Here is a 20,121-nt window from a genome sequence, read left to right as displayed (position 1 = left end):
CTTAGTGCAACATCTTATCTTTTAAAAATCCTTCTGGAAGTATTTTTTTGACATTGAGTCATTTGGAGAGCAGGTGAGCTCCTCATCAGGGCTGAGATATGTTAGTCCAACAACTTGTAATTCCATTTAAAAGGATGTGTTAACGTCAATAAAACAGGACTTAATTTCCTCTCCATGTTTGTGCGCACTGGGACTCTTCCACCTGCCGTGTGCATTGTTACAGCCTCCCATCTGACATTTTTCTGACTCTTTTTCTCCAGTTTGTGTATCATCATTCAGGATACCACACATTTTACAGAACTCCTTTCAGACTGACCATGTCTGCAGGGAATTCCATTTAACTCAGAGCGCAGCCCTACAAAGTTGTTGACTATGATGCACTATTGCAGTTAGCAGCTAGCTAATCTGTTTTTTTACTTTAGAATATTTTTCTTTTTTCTGGTTGATTAGGTCCCAAACGTTTAGTCTTTTTTAGTCTTATCTGAATTTTTCCTTGTTTTGCCATGGCGCATAAGTTAAGGCAAGCATGTCGTCCGACAGTAATAATTATCCTTGTGACCACTGAGCAGTACGCAGTCTTGTAGATTAAACAAAGCAACGGACAAAAGATTTTTTTTCAAGGATTTTTAAAATTTTTTCATCAGGTTATTCAAGTAATGAAATATGAATCGTACCCCTAGCTTCAAGAACATATGTTAAATAAAATAATAGTGGTTGTTATGATCTTTTGAAAATAATCTACTGCTGCCAAATACAATAAGTTCTTGAGATCATGATTACCTGAAAATGTCAGAGGAAAACAAAGAAAAGTAAAATGGCAAATTGAGGTGGTATTTTATATATTTTAATACACTAAATACTTGTTATGAAAGTACAAACTATTGATTTATTAGTGTATTTGCTAATATCAGTGCCCACTGTTACACAAAAAGGGCTGATTTTCAGGTAAACGTCTGAGCTTTTGCTAAAAACTCTGCCAGTGTGTTTGATTTGTGCATGTTTAGATGCCATTATCTTTGGGTTTTTGGATTTATTTCTAATAAGGCACACATAAAAGAAAAGTAAGAAAAGCTATATAAGCTATATATTTATTAGAAAATAAGCAGCAGCGCTTGTATGCATATAAAAAGCTAAGTTGCAATATTGTCTAAATAGAATTTCAAAAACAAAATGATGAACATGAACAAGCAAAAAAGAGAAAACATCCTTAAATAAATTTGTTTTGTGATCTATTGAAGGTAGAACCTTTGTTTACATTTAGTAATTGATAAGACATGACCAACACAGCAGGAGGAGCTTGAATCCTATAAAAATGATAGATAAAGGCAAGATAAAAGCAAGAGCACTATGAATTAATTAGAAGTCCTTTAAACAGTTTTCTGAAGCTCTATGTTCCCTTTGAAAAAAAAAACATTTCAAAGGGACATATTAAAGTTTACTTGTAGACACAAAGCAAATTTTTAAACAGAATTAAAAAGAATGCGATCTAACGTATTTTTTAAACAACACAAATTTATGGACCATGAAACTAAGGAATCATTGAAGATTTAAATACATGATTTAAAACAGTGGTTCCCAAAGTCCACATCAGGACCCCAATGTGGGTCATAAGCATCAAGTGGGGGTCCTTAGAAGAGTCCCATATATCAATTTGTGCTTACAAATTATTGCTTATGGCATATGTTCACCATAATGATTAAAAAAGAAGTCATAAATGAATAAATATGGTATTATGGATGTTAAATCTGTCTGTGTTGTCAATATGTCCTTGTTTTTGGCCATTTTTGTGTAAAAAAACTGACAGGAAATAGGTCACAAGCTTTTGTCGCTATCATTTTGTAGATCTGAAGCTAAAAAGTTTGCGAATCACTGATATAAAAAGAACAATAGGTGGAATTAAGCTCATAGTGTAAAATGCTAAGTCTAAAATAAAGACACTATAAAGTTTAAATTGGTCTTCATGTGACAGAAATTCAATTCATTTGGCATACTGATATTATCAAACGATAACACTGAAACAAAAAATTATGAAAGACTCCTTGTTTCAGGTTTTTTTAATATGTCGTAGTTATTTATACAAGACAAACTGATTTCTATATGCTAGAACTTGTTGATTCAGTGAAAGATTGATATTTAACCTGCTGTGGGGTTTACTGAGAAAGATGTTTATTGAGGAATCTTTTTAAGCACAAAAGTCTTGATGGCAGAAGAGAAGTGAAGGTTAACGGTCGCTAAAATACCTGTTCATTACAACAAATGTATGCAGAAAAATATCTTAAACCTTAAAACATATTAACAACATTATTCACACGTACAGTATAGTCTCCTGGACTATTGTCTCTGATCATGAGTATCTCTCTTCCATCCTAGAAGCTTTTTACCTTTTTTCCAAAACCCCCCAAAAAGTTCCTTGTTCTCAAATGGCTTCTTAGTTATCAGTTCTCATAGTAATACAAACTAAGAACTATTTATTGCTCCTTACAGCTGTTTCCCAGAATTTGACAGCTGCTGTTCGATGCTGTCATGTAGATGTGGAAAAAAATTCTTGAAACAAAAATCTATTTCACAAAGAATTGAAGTAGTTCTACAGCAAAAGGACTTCCTAATTGGCACTTACAAAGGTATGGCTAATAAGTATTTTAAAAGCGTATCTTTTTGCATCCCCACCCCTCTTATAACTCGATGTGCTGTGGTTCAGACATTAATATGCCAGATTCAGATCTGGCTGTTTTGAGAGGCAGAGTGGGTGGTTGGAAAATGAAAAGAAAACAACAACAAAAAAAAAAAGAAATGGATATTTGAGAAGAAATAAAGCTGTGGTAATATAAACATTGTAAAATTAATGAAAACTACAGAAGGGTTGTGAGATGAGACTGAGATCAGCTGAATCAAAAATCATAGGCAAAGGACCAATTTAAGACAAACACACAAGCAGTTTTTAGATCAAGTCAACACTGACATAAACATCTGTCTTTGTCAAATATATATTTGATTATTGTATGAGTATTAAATGTGTTTTTGATGCACGTTTAAAAGATGCTTCAGAGATACCTTTCACAACACAAGCAGCAGAATGATGCTGAATGCAACTTACACAGCAGAGGTGATGATGAATGAAGACTAGGCGGAGCTCTGCTGCTGCTGTATTAGAATTCATCGCTAGAGAGAAAGAAAGAAAGAAAGAAAGAACGAACGAAGATGCAGTGTGGAGAAATGTAGAAAGGGAGAAGAAAGTATGAGGGTGAAATGGAAGTGAGGGAGAGAGGTGGAGATGAAAGGGATTCAAGGCAAAGAGAATGAGTCAGGAGCGACAATTAAACCAAATGGGCTGGAGCTTTTGCCCCCCCTTTCCCTCCACCCCCACCCGCTTCCCAGCTGCACACAAGTGTACATACAGACGCACACACACACATACTCACGCAGCCTGCCTCAGGGAGCTATGGCGCATGCACGATCTCAGGCAGACAGGCAGAAGGAGATCAATCGTGTTCCGGGACTTGTGTGTGTCAGCGATGTGTTAGCAACATGCTGGTGGCGGCGCACACCATGCTTGTGAAGGTGCAATGTTAGCAGGAGTGGAGGGGGCTGTCTGTGTTTGTGCCTGTGTGCACAGCTAGAATGCACATTGAGGGCTTGTGGTGTGTGAGTGTGAGCGAGCCGTCAAAACGGAGGGCAGCCACGGAGCACAGCAGCAGTAGCAGCAGCAGAGAGTGTGTGAGTGTGTGTGAGCGTATGTGTGAAGGGTGGAGGGGAGAGGAGAGGCAGACGCCGCGGGACTCCTGGGAGAGGGAGCGGGAGTTGGGGAGCAGACCTAACCTCTCCTCCACATCAGGAGAACCAGGACCAAAGGACGAGGCAAGATCTGTAGCCCAGCCTGGAGCATCTGGAGCGGGGGGTGTACTGGGGATATCTGTTTGTCTCTAGAAAGGACTTCTGCTGGTTCCCAAACTCAGGATGTGTTTAACTAAAGGGAGCTTCCAGTCGGACCTGATAGATCCACAGAGGAAAGGAAACTGGACTTGTCCTTCTACAAATATATATTTCTTCTTCTACCTCGAATAGGATGCAAGATAGAGAGGGGCCAGATAGAAGGAGAGGGTAAAAGTGAGCAAGGATATTATCTTTGCTGTTGAAGAAGGGACAGGGAGAGGAAAAGAGTGGCTGGGAGGAGTCCACTATCCTCTCATGACTTTCCTGTGGATCACTGACTGTTGACTGGCAGGTACTTGGGTTTGTCTATGAATCCCTCCTTGGCCAACATAACAACCAGGGGGTGTCACCAGGTCGCTGTCCCACTGACTACCATGTCGGTGACAACGGGCTTCAGTTACCAGCTCCCTGGAATCACCACAGTAACATATGTGTTTGTTTACAGCCCTGGCTCAGTGCAGCGAGACCCAAGCCCACCTCATCACACCCCTCCAGCACTGATAGGCCCCCGTGGGCCTAAACGGAAACTCTACAGCGCTGTCCCAGGACGTACCTTCATCGTGGTTAAGCCCTACACCCCGCATGGGGAGGGAGAGATCCAGCTCAATCGTGGCGAACGGGTCAAAGGTATGTTATTTGCCATCATTTTTGATGCTGTTTCATTCTTTACTTGATTTTTTACCTCACTCAATTCAGCATTGCAATTATCCATACTTTACATTGCTGGTGTTAACATCATCTATTTTGAAGCTTTCCAGCTATTGTCCATCTTCCATAGACTTCCTTAGTATCTCCTGGAAACTCCATCACAACTTGTGGCTTATGTGATGGTCGTTGCAGAATTTGGAAGAGTTTTCTTTTCTCATTATATATCAGATACAGAACTTTGTATACTTCACTTTGCTGTTGGCTGCTAAGACCTAGAAGACATGTCACTGATGCTTGAGGTTAACATTGTGAATTGTCATTTCATTGACAGTTTAAATGTGCTGTTTTCAGCTGTTTTCATTGGCTTTGCTTTCATGTGTTTGTGTGTGCTTTTGTCTCCATCCATGCTTCACTCCAGACTTTGACTGTAATGACGTAGAAGGTAAACTCCATAATACTCTTCTCACCCTGAATTTCTCCCACGCACCTACGTGTGTTATCCCCATACGTACAGTGAAGCAGTTATTTCTTGTCCTGTCTGAATCCACTTGAGAGATGTGTACAATCTCACTACAAATCGTTGATCACTGCAAGGAGAAGGCTTGCAAATTCAAACAGGTCCTGTGTGCTTTTGGTTGTTGGTATGCATACATATGATGTGTTTTTTTCACTTACTTAGAGTGCTTCCTCCCTGAATACCCAACTGGTTTTCTTCTTCCTCTTACCTCTTATCACCTGTCCACAGACACCCAGTTCCACATTGACCCCACACCCTACATCCTGCCACTTCACATGGATCAAATCCACATTAGCTTAATGGAAACAGTTCCCTCTTGTCCTTAGAAAGGCCTGAGAGAAAGTGGCTACACTCATGCTGAGACCTCTTATGTTCCTTTCAGAAATACAGAGGGACAGGAAGTACAGCTTAAGGGTCTGTTTGGAATTTCAATTAGGACTTTGTTCAAAAAATAAATAATTATTTACTTCTCTTCTGTGTTGTGTCTTCCTGTTTCTCTAATCCTTTAAACATTTATCAGGGGACCTTCTACTGTAGGTTTTGCTGTTGCATTTTGTCTATTTCATGTAAAAAATGCTGTCATTTGCAGAATACTTACAAAACCAGATAACAACCAATCAAACTATAGTAGTCAGACTCTTGTTTTGCTGAAGAAAACCAAATTATACTGTATTTTCCCAATTGTTCTCGTAAATCTGATGACTCAACAGAACCCTAGTTTGCGTCCAACTATTGAACATATCTGCTGTCAAGCAGCTTTTCTGTCGGTTCAACTGAATCCCAACCCCTGCCACTAAGATGAACGCTCTGTATTTTGCAGTTCTCTCATGTCAACACATTCAGGAAACAAGCTTACAGTATCATGGCTGCCAGAATCATGATCCAGCCAAGTAAACCATCTGGCCTTGTTATACCACACTGACCACCATAACCATTACTCTCTTGCATTCACCACGCCTCTGTAGTCTTGGGATATAAACTGATGTCAACTGGTTGTTCAGCAGTTTAAGGTCCTTGTAGCTCAGACTGTTCATAAAAGTCTTGTTTTGATAAACACATTGTGTTTAATTTTATTCTATATAATTGCAGAGACACTTAGTTAAAGAATACACTTTTTAAAGAATTAAAAAAACAAAATTTGGATACATTAAATCTGCTCTACAAGTATTCTGGTAGTGCTCTTTGCTATTAAAGATCGAGCAATTTTCTCTAAGGCAAATGTAAAATATTTCTGAGGCCTGCTGTTGTCTGAAATATATGGGGGGTTTTTTTAGCAGAAAATTGGTTTGAAAACATAAGCAGTGTTAGTCCCTTGACCTTTCATTGGTCATACAGATATGGCAAGTTGGTTAAGATGTCAGTAAAATATAACACATCTAAAGACTTTGGGTGTTCCAAAGGCCCCAAGTCTAGACTATTTTATATTATGTTACACCACCCCCAAACCCCTAAGCACAGAGCCACTTAAAAACTCATCTGCATTTTTCTCGTTGATGTCTGTTCAACCCTGTTTATCACCAGCTACACCAGAGGAGCCGCTCTACAATGACATCAGACTGGGTAAATCTGACTACACGATGTGTCTGTTTGTGGGGGTGTCACATTTGGATTAGGATCAATATTTACATAAGTATGCAAATGAGACATACAGTAATATTCAGTATTTTTTTCTCCACATGTTATGTTTTTCTTTTGGAAGTAAATAAAATGCCTGTCACATGCTTTGGCCAAAATACCACAGATATCCAGTAAAGTAAGTAAGCTTACAGTGAAGTAAGATCTGCCATTCAATACAGTTTATTGGTCCCATTAATATTTCATATAAAAGCTGAGTTACAGTGATGGTCAGATTCTCAGAAATGGCAGATGTGTGCAGCTCATTGGATGTGACATCTGTGAACTTATCTCAACAAGAAATATTGTGACTGCATGAACAGTTTAGCCTGCAGAAATGCCAAAGCACTGTCTTATTTTTCAAAATGTTTCATTTATTTAGCCTCTTAAAAGATTTTGACAGCACTTAAGCTACTTGATTTGATTTGATCATAAAATCTAATGAGTTTCTCTGACAGTCTCTTTTAAACTAAAACAGAAGTTTGGAAATTTCTGTAAATTGTTTGATTTAACTAAATTATTAATTTATCAGTAAAGTGATAAAGATGAAAAAGAAAAAACACAAACAGTTTTTGGTAAAGACGATTAAAGGGATAGTCAGATGATTTTTTTGAAGTGATGATTTTTCAAATAGTTATCAGTAGTTGGTATCTTATCAGTTGTGACATCAGTTATACAATGTGGAGAAAAGAGCAGAAGTCTTTGTCTAAATTATCCAAACAAGGGCCCATTTTTAAAACATCAGTTTTCAGGTTTATAAACAAGTCTTTTTTAAAAAGGACACACGATGTGAAAAAACTCCACCTTAGCTAAGCATAAACCTCTACGCTTTTCCATGACACATTTATTTAGTTTGTCACTTCTTTTCTCAACTGAATAACATTCATGTTACTACATGGATAACATCTGTATTACTACACAGATGTATGTCTGCTGAGCATAGACCGTGTTTATGCCAATGGTCTTGAGGCTGCGCATGAACATTCAGCAACCTCGACACCATTGGCATAAACACAGTCTATGCTCGGCACACATTCATGTAGTAACATGGATCCAAAACGTAAAAAGGGAATATTTTTCTTCCGTAGGTTTCCTTTAATCTTCATTACCTTGCTCTTCAAAGGGAGAAATTGGTGACCAGTTTAGGCTTAAAATGTTGTTTGCAGAAATGAAAGGAGAAAGGAGAAATTGATTGAAACGCTAATGAAGACTTTTCTGATTTTCTGTATTGGTAGTTATACAGCGATTGTTAATAGTAGTCCTTCAGTAGTTGTGAACAGATACAGAATTTTTTAACAGAATTATTTCAAAATCAAAAATTACTTAAAAGAATAACTCTTTATTCATCTTTTTTTACATTTACTGATTGCAACAGATGCCTCCCTGGACTCAGATGGTAAATACAGTAGCTCATTGTAGCAACAATTCCCATCACACTTCTTCTTTAGGTTAAACCCAGAGGTGGTCCTACTGATTCACAATCATGAAATGTCACTAAATTCATCAATTCAGTATTTTGCTGTAGCTTTGATGTTGTATTAGTTTGTTTTTGCTCACTGCAAGTTATAAATTCCAAATATAATTTTTGGGACTAACTTTCAACATTTTTTTTGCAAATATGAAGTTCAACCTTTCTTCCTGCTGTAGTGAGTTTAATTTTCAACCTCAGTTGAGTGAAGGGGTTCTCTCTAATATTTATTGTTTTACCATACTAGTTTTCTTGCAGTGAACAATTACAAACTAAAATTCTAAGCTCTGTGATGTCTTTGGTAGAGTCTCCATAAAAATAGCTGAAATAGATATGGTTCATTTGGTAGCAGTAATTTACAGAATGATGTAGCTGATAGTGTTATAGTGTTTAACAAAACAATTGTAACCTGTCTATGCACATATAGGTTTCAGCTTTGTGGTTTTATTTGTTCACTTTAAAAGTGTTGTGCTTGAGCTGCATTTTAACAATTCTGTATTAATTCATATAAATACCTTATAGCTAACACCCCATGCAATGAAGAGTCTGAGGATTACACCAATTTTAATGATGAATATGAAGGTAAAATTATTTTTATTATCTTATCTTAAAAGGTGGTTGACAAATTGGTTAATACTTCAAATCATCACTTGCTTGCCATTCTGCTGTCAAAGATAAATCCGCTCATATAAAAATGTTTTTCTTTTGTCACATGACTTTATTAAACTGTGATCTGTCAGATATTTATTCCCAAAGATGTTATTGTTTTGTGCTGTTAAACTGTAAATATGTATATAAAAGAAAAAAAAAGCAAAGCTCAGAAGAAGACTTGAATGTGTTTCAAAAGTCACAATTTCACTTTTTTTTTTTTTTACAAACATTTGAAAAAATATAGGTTCATATGTTTTTGGGAAAAAAAAGTTTATTCATAGTTTTAAATTGAAATTAATGATTTATCCAACTAGTTTTTACCCAGTTTGTTCAAATTGCTTCCTACATTCTGATTGTCAGTCTGTTGGTCTGAAATCAATGTCTCTAGACAGCCTTTGTCTAGACGAACAGCCTGCTGTCCACCATTTAGAAGGGTCATCTTCATTTAGGTTTCTAAGTAGACTGTTAGCCAGAGATAAAGAGCACCGTTAGTTCTTTAGCACTTGTTGACTGTCACTGGACCACAAAACTCACATGCACTTAGTTTTATGGCGTAAGCTTAATTGTATGTCAGCATTGATGAGTCACAGAAAATGTTACTTCAAGAAATCAGCAGGGAGCTGTCTACTGATTTCTACATATGCACATATATGTGGTCATGCAGTGTACCTGTGTGTGTGTGTGTGTGTGTTTGACTCTGTTAATAGGTCCCCAAGGTTTAACCCCACACCCTTCACCCTCTATTTGTTCTCCTTACTTTACTCATCCCCGTGTTTGCTTCTCCTCTTTCCCCTCACTGATGTAATCTGATCTCATCATACGTTTGGACGTCTCTTGGAAAGCCCCTTATTGTCACCATGGTAACGAATGGTACACAGGTCAAGCTCTTCGTACACTTTAGTGCACGCAAACACACACACATAACAATTCCCCATATGTGTACAAATTTGCTAAAACATATAATTACAGATACTAATTCAAAGTACAGATGAAAACAAAGCATATTTAAAACAGATGTGTGTCAACAGGCTGCCCCCTATGTCCCATACAAAAGGCAATAACAGCAAGTTTAGAACATTCTTCACCTCAACAAGGTGACACATTTGAGAGCATGCTTCCGTAACAGTGTATTACATCTATCACACACACACACACACACACACACACACACATGCATGCACACACACCACTATATATACCCTCTCAAAACGCCATTATAAATCTTGCAGACAGCCATGAAAATGAAACCAGTGCAAGTAATGTTGAGATTAGACATTCACAAACATGATTAATGGGGTTTGGCCGCACCCTGTGCTTGCAGAATATTAACACTGCTGTGGGCAATGGAGGATACCTGGACCAGTTACATGGACAGAAATCCCTAAGTACACACTCACGTACTGGGTTTTAATAGGTGACTCTAGGTCTACCTTCACACAGGTTCCAAAAGCATCCGTTACTGCTGCTGTGATCTGTGGCAGCACTCACAGTAACTCAGACGTTTTCTCAAACAGACACTGAACACAGCTGTAAAACCCATTCTCTTTTGCTTGAATTTTTTGCTTTTTTGTATATTATTGTGTATGTATGTTGGACAAGCTCAACAGGCAGTAGCTGATGCAAATGAAATAGTTCACACAGTGCATTACTTTTTTTTTTTTATCCCACAAATTGCTATTGTTAACAGTAAAAAGCGCACACATCTGTTGGTTACCAAGCAACAGGTGCTGAGTGTATTTTACAGGTTTGGCATGTCATTTGAGCAAATTATGCATTTAGTGAGTTTTAGAGAATTATCTTGCATTCTGGAAAACATTTTTGTATCTGCTAAAACTGTTTACTTTTTTTTATTATTCCTTTTCTTTTTTGCATGCAGCTGTTCATCAGTTTTAGTAAAAGCCTTTATTCTGAGTGTTGAATTTAAACAAAATATAATTCTTAGTTACCCAATGGGAGTTTGTAAAAAATTAATTACACTTTATCTCTCTCTGACTGTGGCACCCTGTGTGGGCCAGCGCGTTTCTGTTGTGCAAAGCAATATGATCTTTCAAATTTTTGTTTTCATTATGAAGTGTGTGTAGTGCACTTTGTGTGTCTGTCAGTGTGGCTTTCATTGTGAAACATAATTTAAGTAATTGCCTCCCACAAAGTAAGATAAACTGGATTCTTCAAGTATTCAACAACCAGCTGTCCAGTTATTTGACACAAACAAAGAAAATGTCTGTTTTTTCTACTCTTTTTTTCTTTCTTTTCCTCTGCTCCTATTCTCTTCTTTTGTTTTTTCACCTGTTCTTTATTCTTATGTAAAATATATAATTATTTTCAACATGAGCTGCAGATGCGTATGATGTTTGTGTGTATAATATTATGTTTTGGGGATTTAAAGTGTTTGCAGTCAACATTCACCATCAGAATTTATTTTCTTGCATTTGATCAAAATTGTATCAGCACAATCAAATAAGTCCTTTTTTAAGTAATCACACAATTTGCCAACAAGTACTATATCAAATTTCTGTACCTTTTTTCACACAGACAGAAAGAACTGATAAACATCATCTCACCCCCCTCACCTCACACTCATCATCTCACCCTTTTTTCATGAAAAATAATTAACCAGAACTTCAGATGATCAAGAGTGCTAAAAAGTGTTTACTAAGGATTTACTGTCAGATAGTGGACAGGAAAAGGTCACCTCCGCTAGCTTCGGCAGACACCACTCACCAGTGCACGTCAGCTCTGCTGAAATTATTAAACAAGAGGAGTTGCATGAGACATGAAATCACTCTACGCCCCCAGATACAGGATGAGTCAGCAGCAGTTTCTCCCAGTATTCCCGGAAATGAGAAATTTAAAATGCATGTACATAGGAAATACCTTGTTTTTATGTTATACCAGACAATATCCCATAAGTGATAGAATGGAATTTCATGGTAACAATTTACCTGTGTGTTTGGTCTTGGGGCTAATGCATAAATTGAGGTATATTTGTAAAATAATAATAAAAAAATACATTCTTCCTCACACAGACAAAGTATCTACAGATAACTTCAGCCTCTTTCTCCAAGACAGCTGACTTCAGTCGTAATAAACAATCTGTTAGTATATTAAACATGCTACCTGAGAACTGACACTTGTGACAGGTTTTTGGGCATAAACTCATGCTTAAAATTTACTTACATGTTTTTTTTTTCATGTTGTGAGAGGTCAGTCCATTTATGTTTGTCAACAAAATTATTTGGTTTTTAAAACCTGTCAAAGAAAATTGTAGTCAAAAGACAATACATTTTGTTGTAAACTGCTAAAAAAGGAATTAACCAACTTCCCTTAAGATTTGTTACTAAAATTTTGGTTTTGAATAATTTATTTCAAGTTGTTTTATTTTTGTTTAAGAATGTCAAGGGCTAGGTTGAAGACATGAGGGCTGCTTTAGGCCAACAGCCTTAATTTGCCCATTTTTGCTTTAGAATAACATCTTTAGAGACCAGGACAAGACGGACAGAAGTAGTTTATTCTTCTATAGGAACACAAGTGTTAAAAAATGTGTAGTTTCTGCACAGTGATGTGCATTTAAAAGTTCTCACAAAGAACAGTCTTTAAAGTGATTTCTCTCATTAGTCATTCATAATATTCCAAGCTGTTTGTGTGGTATTGATACTGGACAGGGTCACAGGCTTTAGGCAAGGACATTGCTGTCCAATCAGAGTAGCAGCAGGATGCAAAGTCCTGCCCACGCACCTACCTGCTCCATGCTGACCACACCACCTGTCCTCCAATTACGCACTCACTCTTTTTTTTTAACAGCTTGTTTGTTTTCCAAACATCCCCATATGGTGCACCGCGGCTGACAGGATTATCCCACACTTAGCCTTTCAGTGAAATTAAAAGCAGTGCTTGCCTTACATACATCTAACTTACTGAGATGTTGCCTCACACAAAATGCTAATTAGAAACACAGCAGAAACAGCAGTCGCAGAGTTAATCAGCGTATGAATAAATATGAACAGGAACCCTGTTGCATAAACAGGAGCCATTGACTGATGCGGATACATATTCAACAGAACAATTGATTTGCTTTTTACTAACAATTGCTCTATCGTGTATAATGTGACGCACACTGTTTGACCTGGGATGACGCTAGATGGTAGTTTGCAACAGGCAGTGTGCAGTTACAGCTGTCTTTGCAGTGATGGGTGTGAAAATGTGTACAGAAAGGTCATATCTGTACGTAGTGGTGTCACATTGATTAGCTTTTAGCGAATTTGAAAACAGCTTTTGTCCTGACCTCTTCTTGTTGAGCATAATATATTCAGTTTTCTTGAAATTTAAATTATTCAGACAAGAATGAAGTTTGTTGTTATGGCAGCATACAGTATAACTCAAATTATGTGTTAAAAGGAAAAATGTTTACTTTTTAAAAATGTTAATATGTTAAAAAAAGAAAACCTGTACTGCCTGGGCAAAATAAAGTCACCAAATAAAAAGTCAAAGTTCGATCTCACTAAACAAATATTTAAGAGCCACTTATAAGAAATTGGATTGTGATCAAATTAATTTGATCATTTGATTGTATGATCTTTGGATTTGAACTGAACCTGAACCTTCTGTTGTAAAGCGGTGTTATATAAACAAAAATAATTCTACTGACAATGATTTTGTTTTGATAAAACTCAAAAAATAGTTTTTGTTTTTTTTTTAATATAGAAAAACCCACGTATCATAATGGAAAGTTTTCCTGGAGATTTTATTTAAATTGTCACTTTATATATTTCCCAGAATATACAGTCTGTTGTTATATTTAAAATATATCTTATTTAAATGAGGAGACCTTGTAACAAGTAAAGATTTTGAAGTTAAACTTTCTGAAACCATTTTAATCAGGGTGACATTAAATTTGCAATACGTTTGTGCTTTTATTAATGTGCTTAAATTTATCCTCATGTCCATTTGACAACATAACGCTCATGCAGTCTCAGTCTGCAGTGTCAGTTTTGTCATGGAATAATGTGTTGTGCAGGCTGGTCAGCTCATTACAGCTTGTTCATTTATTACAGCATAAACACCATCATTAATGTGAAACCTTGACTGGTCAGTCAAACGATTAGATGCGTTAATGACTCAACAACAAACAGTCTATCTCACATCTATTGATAATTAACAGACAATTTGTTGGTCTACAGCTTATCAGTGACTGATATACTCTAATGAGGGAACCGTTTTGTAGTTTGTTTTTTTTCTTGAGTCAGTGGATTAGGTGATCAGACTTTGTCACTTGTGTGCTCATCCAAATATTTAATCATTGGTACTTCTGATGTATTTCAGCTCCATCAGGGTCAGCCTTTCATGCGATATTTCCTTAGAGGTGGAAAATAGAAGTTGAAAAGACTGAGAGCTATTTTGTAGACGGTTCTATTTTTAACTCCACCTGAGGGTCAAACAAAAGAGGGGTGTGGGGGGATATGGTGGGAATGGGATAAAAAGCAAATGGAAGTAAAAGGAGAGGTCTGTCTTTTAGCTCCCTTCAAGCCTGCAAGGGATGCAGAAAGGGAGGAGATGAGACGAGAAGTGAAGAGGGATCCCTCTGAGTCATCCATGGAGTTTTCCTCCCTCGTCTATTCCTCCTCCTCCCACTACAATCTACAACACTCCCACCCCGCTTGCTGTTCCTTTTTGTTTCTGTAACCGTCTGTTGTGGGTTTTTTGTTTTTTTTTTTTTTTGCTTCACTTTTTCTTCTGACTCTGATGTCATTCACAAAAAGCTCTTCTCATTTCCTCCATTTTTTTTAAAACTTGTCACGTCTTCAGATTTTCAGCCTTTTTCTTCCCCTCCGACTCTGTCTCAGTGGAATACTGATGAGGCAGGGACTGCACCACTCCCTCGCCCTCTTCTAAGCAAAGGAAGTCCTGTGAAGATGAGCATGCAAAAATCACTAGTACAAGTTTGACTCAGATTGCTGTGACTAACCCTTTCCCTTGTTAATTATCGGCTTTGTACATGATTGAGTCTTGTGTCAACTCTGGAGTCCACTTGCCCTTTTCCACATCACCTTCTTTATTGCTTGTCACCTCCATTCCTTTTTCAACCATCCACTGTCATCCTTTTCATTAAACCTAATTTCTTCACCCATACTGACCTTGTCTATACTTTGTTTTCAATCCTAATGACTTGTTTCAACGTAAATTACTCAATCTGCATGTTAGCAGGTGTCCTTGTTTCTCCCTGTAGAGCATCCCTCACCCTCTCATAAGCAGGTTACACTGCTGTAAATGGCACATAGTCCTTTTTCCTTTGCCTTGTGTGTGTCTGTAGGGTTGTGTGTGCGCGTGTGTGTGTGTGTTAACATGTCTCTGCTTGTGTGCCCCTTGTTTCATAAAGATGCAACGCTGCTCTCTCTATTACACCGAATTGAACTGAGGTTTAATAAAGACTGCAGGGATCCAAATCTAATAACAGCTGCACTCTGCTTATTGGAATGCTCTCACTCACCTTCACACACTTTGATTTAAGCACACACCCACTCACTTACACACACACGCACACAAATACTCACACCCTGCTGTGAAGGCTGAAATATGGTCTTACTCTTGTGTTCAGAAAATACATACTCAGCATTTTCTCTATTTTTTTTTTGCATTAGTATAAAGAATATCATACTGGGTGCACACAGGACACACAACAGTTTTGTAACATTAATGTTTTTAATTAGGAACAGAGGACTGGAACTGTTGGACGCCCAGAGGTCATGGGCCTCATTTGGAAAACCGACTTGTGTGGGGTTTTCATCTTGAACAGAAAATTATGTTTAAGTATTTATTTATAAAATGTATCTTTTATGTTCCTCCACCGAGGAAAAGTTTACACCTAAAATTAGTCGTGTCCCTTCTTCTGTATGTTGAGATATTTGCAGCTTAACCTCATGTAAAATGTTATCTATAAAAGCTCAATTTGATTAACTCATTGAAATTACAAGAAATAAGATGGTTTTATGTCAGCAATTTTTGAAGTATACCTTCAGAGCATTCATTTTTATTTTTTAAAATGTATCTGTTGTTGGAGGCACTACCAAGCAGCAGTTCAGCTTTGTCAGTCTGATCACTTTTAATATCACAGAATGGTGTAATGTTGCCTGGTTACCTTTTCTGCCATTATCATTCCCAGGTTGTTGTCTGCCCAAATGCTTTTCCCTGTTGGTCAATTCTTGACTGAATCCTTTCTTGTGCTTGTGTGATAGGTAAACTGTTTACAAAAAAAGGCTTTGCCAATTTAGACTTATTTAATATTTCATTGCAAGTTCAAAGTGTTTCATGCACAGCAGTATTTATGAATTAGATGTAGTCAAACCATTAGTATTTTTATAAAGAAGTCTATGATCACACATGTAGGTAGGTTAATAGGTTTCTGTTTTGTCAGCCATCAGTAAAAATTGGAAACAAATTGTATCTAATGAACCAAAGTCGGTTTAAATTGTTTCCAATGTCTTTGTCTCAATTAACATTGAAAAAGCCTTTTTTTGTATTTTATTTTATTTGTTCTTTCTTATTTGCACCTACCAACATCAGTAATATAACATACTTTATGACTGTGAAGAAGCAGTGTAGTTGAGCACTGCTCATAGAGTGAACAGCAGGGAGCAGCAACACAATGTTGACAAAAAAAAAAATTGTAATAGCTTGTGTTTCATCAGAAAGCTTCTGGTCAATTTAACAACATTGTGGAATCTGTAAGAGCATGCTATCAGCAGTTTCAGAATTTTCTCAGTGCATCTGCTGATTGCTGTCATCTTTTGAAATACTGTTTTTCTATAATGTGAATGCATAATGCAACAGTAAAATATGGCTGCAGGAAATGGGATATTCAAACAATTTAAATATGATTTGGGGAAACTAAAAATAGCACAATTAAAGAGTTCTATTTTATTTCAAGTAGCAATAAAATTATTGTACAAACTATTGTAGCCAATCATCTGTCAATTTAATAATTGTTATAAGACCCATTGCAGTCCTGTTGTTTCCTGGGGTAAATACATAGGCAAAAAGCTGTCAACCTTTTTCAGCCCAGATGCATGTTTTATTATTTGTCTGCAGGCAAATAAAGGAGTTTGATGGATCCACTTTTGCTGTGGAATATAATGGTTGTGCGGGGTTTTAAGTCTTCTACTACACCTCATCAGCTGTCTTTTTCACAGATAAAAGTTACCATGAAAGAGTATGTGTGTGTCTAATTGTGTGTGTAGGTTGTGTTGCTTGCTGTGTGTGGTGTAAGTAGAACCAAAACCTCTGGGAGAAAGAAAACTAAATAAATGACTCAGCTTAAAACACTGGAACAAAGTAATGCAAGAAATAAAATAAGCTCCTTCCCTCGTCAGACACATGTGGACAGAAACACAAGCGCTCATACAGGGGTGCATTGAAGCATGCAGGCAGGGCGTGTGAAGAGTATAAATAGCTCTGCATCCTCACTGATGCTATTTTTAAACCTCGAGTCGTGACTGACTTAACCAAGGGCAAGACAGAGACGCAACACACACAGACAAAGAGCAATACTGTACTAGAGTTCTCAGCAGACTGCAGACTTCTTGTTAGGTTATGAATAGCTCGATGTCTGCTGAAATATCTCTCTCTTTTTTAGCTTCTGTTTGTCTGTCTGTCTCTAGTTTATTGTCATCAGTTTTTTTCAATGCCAAATGCAAAACCTTTTTCAGTGATGCTTTTCTGCATTGGCTCATTTTCTGAAGTGTTCAGTTACTACCTTGGTTTTTGATCTTAACTCATGATTTGTTGGTGTTTTATTTCTATTAATGGACCGCTGAGATGCTAAAGAAGCAACTGAGTGAACATGCTGTCAGTCTGAACAGAGTTTTCGACAAAATCCTATTTTACTTATAGTAATGTAGCAAAACTAGCATTCCTCCCACACAAGATCATGTTATTTGTTATGTTTAGTACGGGGGGTGGAGTTTGAATTGATGCTCTGCATGCAACACTACAATAAAACAATATGTTACTATGTTTGATGGAGAAAAAAAACAAAACAAAATCAATCTAAAAAAGCTTTAGAGTTTTTATTTTACTAGATAGACATCCCAGAAGAAGGGATTTCCTTTATGTGATGCTTTTTTTAAACTTTTCCTTTATTTTTGCATTTAGCAAATTCATTGCAGCTTGAGTCACCATTAACGGCGGAGAACATCCCAGACAGGTCACCTGTCCATCACAGGGCCACATAGTGATTACCAGACATTCACACTCTTACTAGTTTAAGTCTAGTATCAGAAAATTATATTAAGTATTATTTTTGTTGTTGAACCTTGACACATAGTGGACAACATAATAAGAAACCAATTTTAAATTGGATCCTCTGGCACTTTGTTACTAGCAGTCTTTCACACAGACACAATTTGCTCCCTTTTCTTCTGTTTAATCTTTGATAAAGTACAAAAAAACACAGTTTGACAGACATTAAATGGTATTTTAGCACCAACAAAGTGATGTCTAAAGAGTTATTAACTAAAAAATTAACATACAATTTAGAAACTGACTGAAGCCGCACAAGTCCATTATTTCTGATGTAAACATCACAGAGTGATGTGGCAGTGACTGCTGGTGTGGATAAAGTTTTTATTTTTGATTATTACCATTTTGGTCTTTACCATTATTTTATTGGTCAATTCAGATTATGCATCTGCTAAAATCACAGTGTCCAAATCCTATTTGACATTTACAGTCTCTTGCAGATTTACATTTTTATTAATTCATCTGCCTCCTCAAACCTTTTTAACAAAGTCATGTGTGTAATGTTTTTTGTGTTCGACTTTGTGCATGAACGTGTGCCAGTTCATACTCACTTTGTTGGAGTTGATTATGGCTCAATGAGGCTGATTGTGTTGGAAAAGCTTTTGTCCAGCTGAGGTGTTAATTGCCATAATTAATAAACTGGAATTTAGCTAAAACTGATTGAAAGCCTTTGATAAAAGGCAGAACACCTTTATGATGTAATCAATTTATCTGAAGAATAGCAAACAAAAATGAAAATTTCAACTGCTTTGACATTTTCAGGACTTTGCCCATTGCTTAAACGTTGTAGACATATTTAAAATCCGACTTCACAAAAGGTGTGATCTCATTTATGCTGACTACAGCTGTAGCTTGCCACATGGCAGTATGTTTGGACATTAACATGAACACAGCACACATATTGTACATCATCCTGCTCAAATCTGCTCTGTTGGAGTTGAATCATGTTGGTTGTCCTTTGAACTCACATCTGATTTACAAGAACAAATGTCACACTCGTGCTGGCAAGCAATGGCAGGAAGTACTGACCATGTACACAGCAGGGCATGTGCATGGTGGTCTTTTTGCTGAGTGGACACATATTGTGCAGTACTATAATGAACATACATGTTTTTGTTGTGTCAGTACCTAATGTGTAATCTGTAGAGACTGTATGTGTCTTTTACAGCAGATTTAATGTAAAAATGTTTCCCAACACTTTACATGATGTTTATGTGTGTTAGAAAAGTATTGTATAGAACAATTTTTTTAAACTCTTTGATTTTATAGTGTCTATCAGGGTATAGTTTAGAAATTGAATGTTCATATCTATGTCATCAAGGTAGCAGCATAATAGTGCTTATTTCTTGTGTTCTGAAATACTCATTGGGTAGTGGCATCTGTGCTGTCAGGTGTTAATGTCAGGGAACAGGAATAAATTAGAGCTGGGGGATGTGGAAGCAAGCAACCTAAGTAAGGGCAGGCCTTTATGATCAATCAGAAGTCTCACCTTTTCTTTCTTTTCTGCCAATGAGGAACAGGGAGCACTGGGCCTCTGTCTACTGCAGGGACTCCACTGCACTATAGACAGCCCCCCTGACAAAGAGGGGGACTGAGGAAGTGAATGAAAGATCATTTAGAAACACAGAGGAGGAGACTGAGAATGAAAAAGTCAATGATAAATAGTTGAACTGAGGAAAATCACGAGGTCCTCTTATGTTACTAACAAAGTTGTGCTAACCTGAGATCAGAAATCTCTGTTTTACCTTTTTATTATTGGAAGTCAATAGTAGCTACTAGATTTTCTTTTGCAAGTAGTTGTATGTCCAGACAGGCAAGATGCAAGTTGTGTCGCGCGGCCTCCTGCCGGGGCGTGTGGGGCCCTTGCTGTCCGGGGCTGGGCGCTCGGTGTGTGTCGGCTCGGCCTGGTGCCTGCGCGGTGGGGCTCGGGTCCTCTGGTCCTGGTGGGCCTTGGCCTGGGTTGGTGTGCGCCCTCGGTGCCCGGGCCTCGGTGCCCGGCCCT

The 20,121-nt window shown here is 37.3% G+C and overlaps 1 protein-coding gene across 7 annotated transcripts in view; it reads left to right on the top strand.

The window, feature by feature from the left end:
• shank3a (SH3 and multiple ankyrin repeat domains 3a) overlaps window positions 1-20,121 on the top strand; it is a 134,296-nt gene that overhangs the window by 66,100 nt on the left and 48,075 nt on the right. For 6 of the 7 annotated variants that reach the window (XR_005233765.1, XM_037978419.1, XM_025003703.2 and 3 more), the window contains 2 exons: window positions 4,376-4,557; window positions 4,997-5,020. Coding sequence is in view for 6 of the 7 variants with exons in the window: in XM_037978419.1 (XP_037834347.1) it covers window positions 4,376-4,557; window positions 4,997-5,020 (206 nt within the window). In the remaining variant the exon portion in view is untranslated. The remainder of the gene's footprint in view (window positions 1-4,375; window positions 4,558-4,996; window positions 5,021-20,121) is intronic. The other variant, XM_025003704.2, reaches the window with a different exon arrangement.

This window comes from Kryptolebias marmoratus, linkage group LG11 (genome assembly GCF_001649575.2).
Source record: "Kryptolebias marmoratus isolate JLee-2015 linkage group LG11, ASM164957v2, whole genome shotgun sequence".
In the NCBI taxonomy this organism is placed as follows: domain Eukaryota; kingdom Metazoa; phylum Chordata; class Actinopteri; order Cyprinodontiformes; family Rivulidae; genus Kryptolebias; species Kryptolebias marmoratus.
The sequence above is the reverse complement of the archived record's forward strand: the minus strand, read 5'-3'. Positions and strand labels throughout refer to the sequence as shown.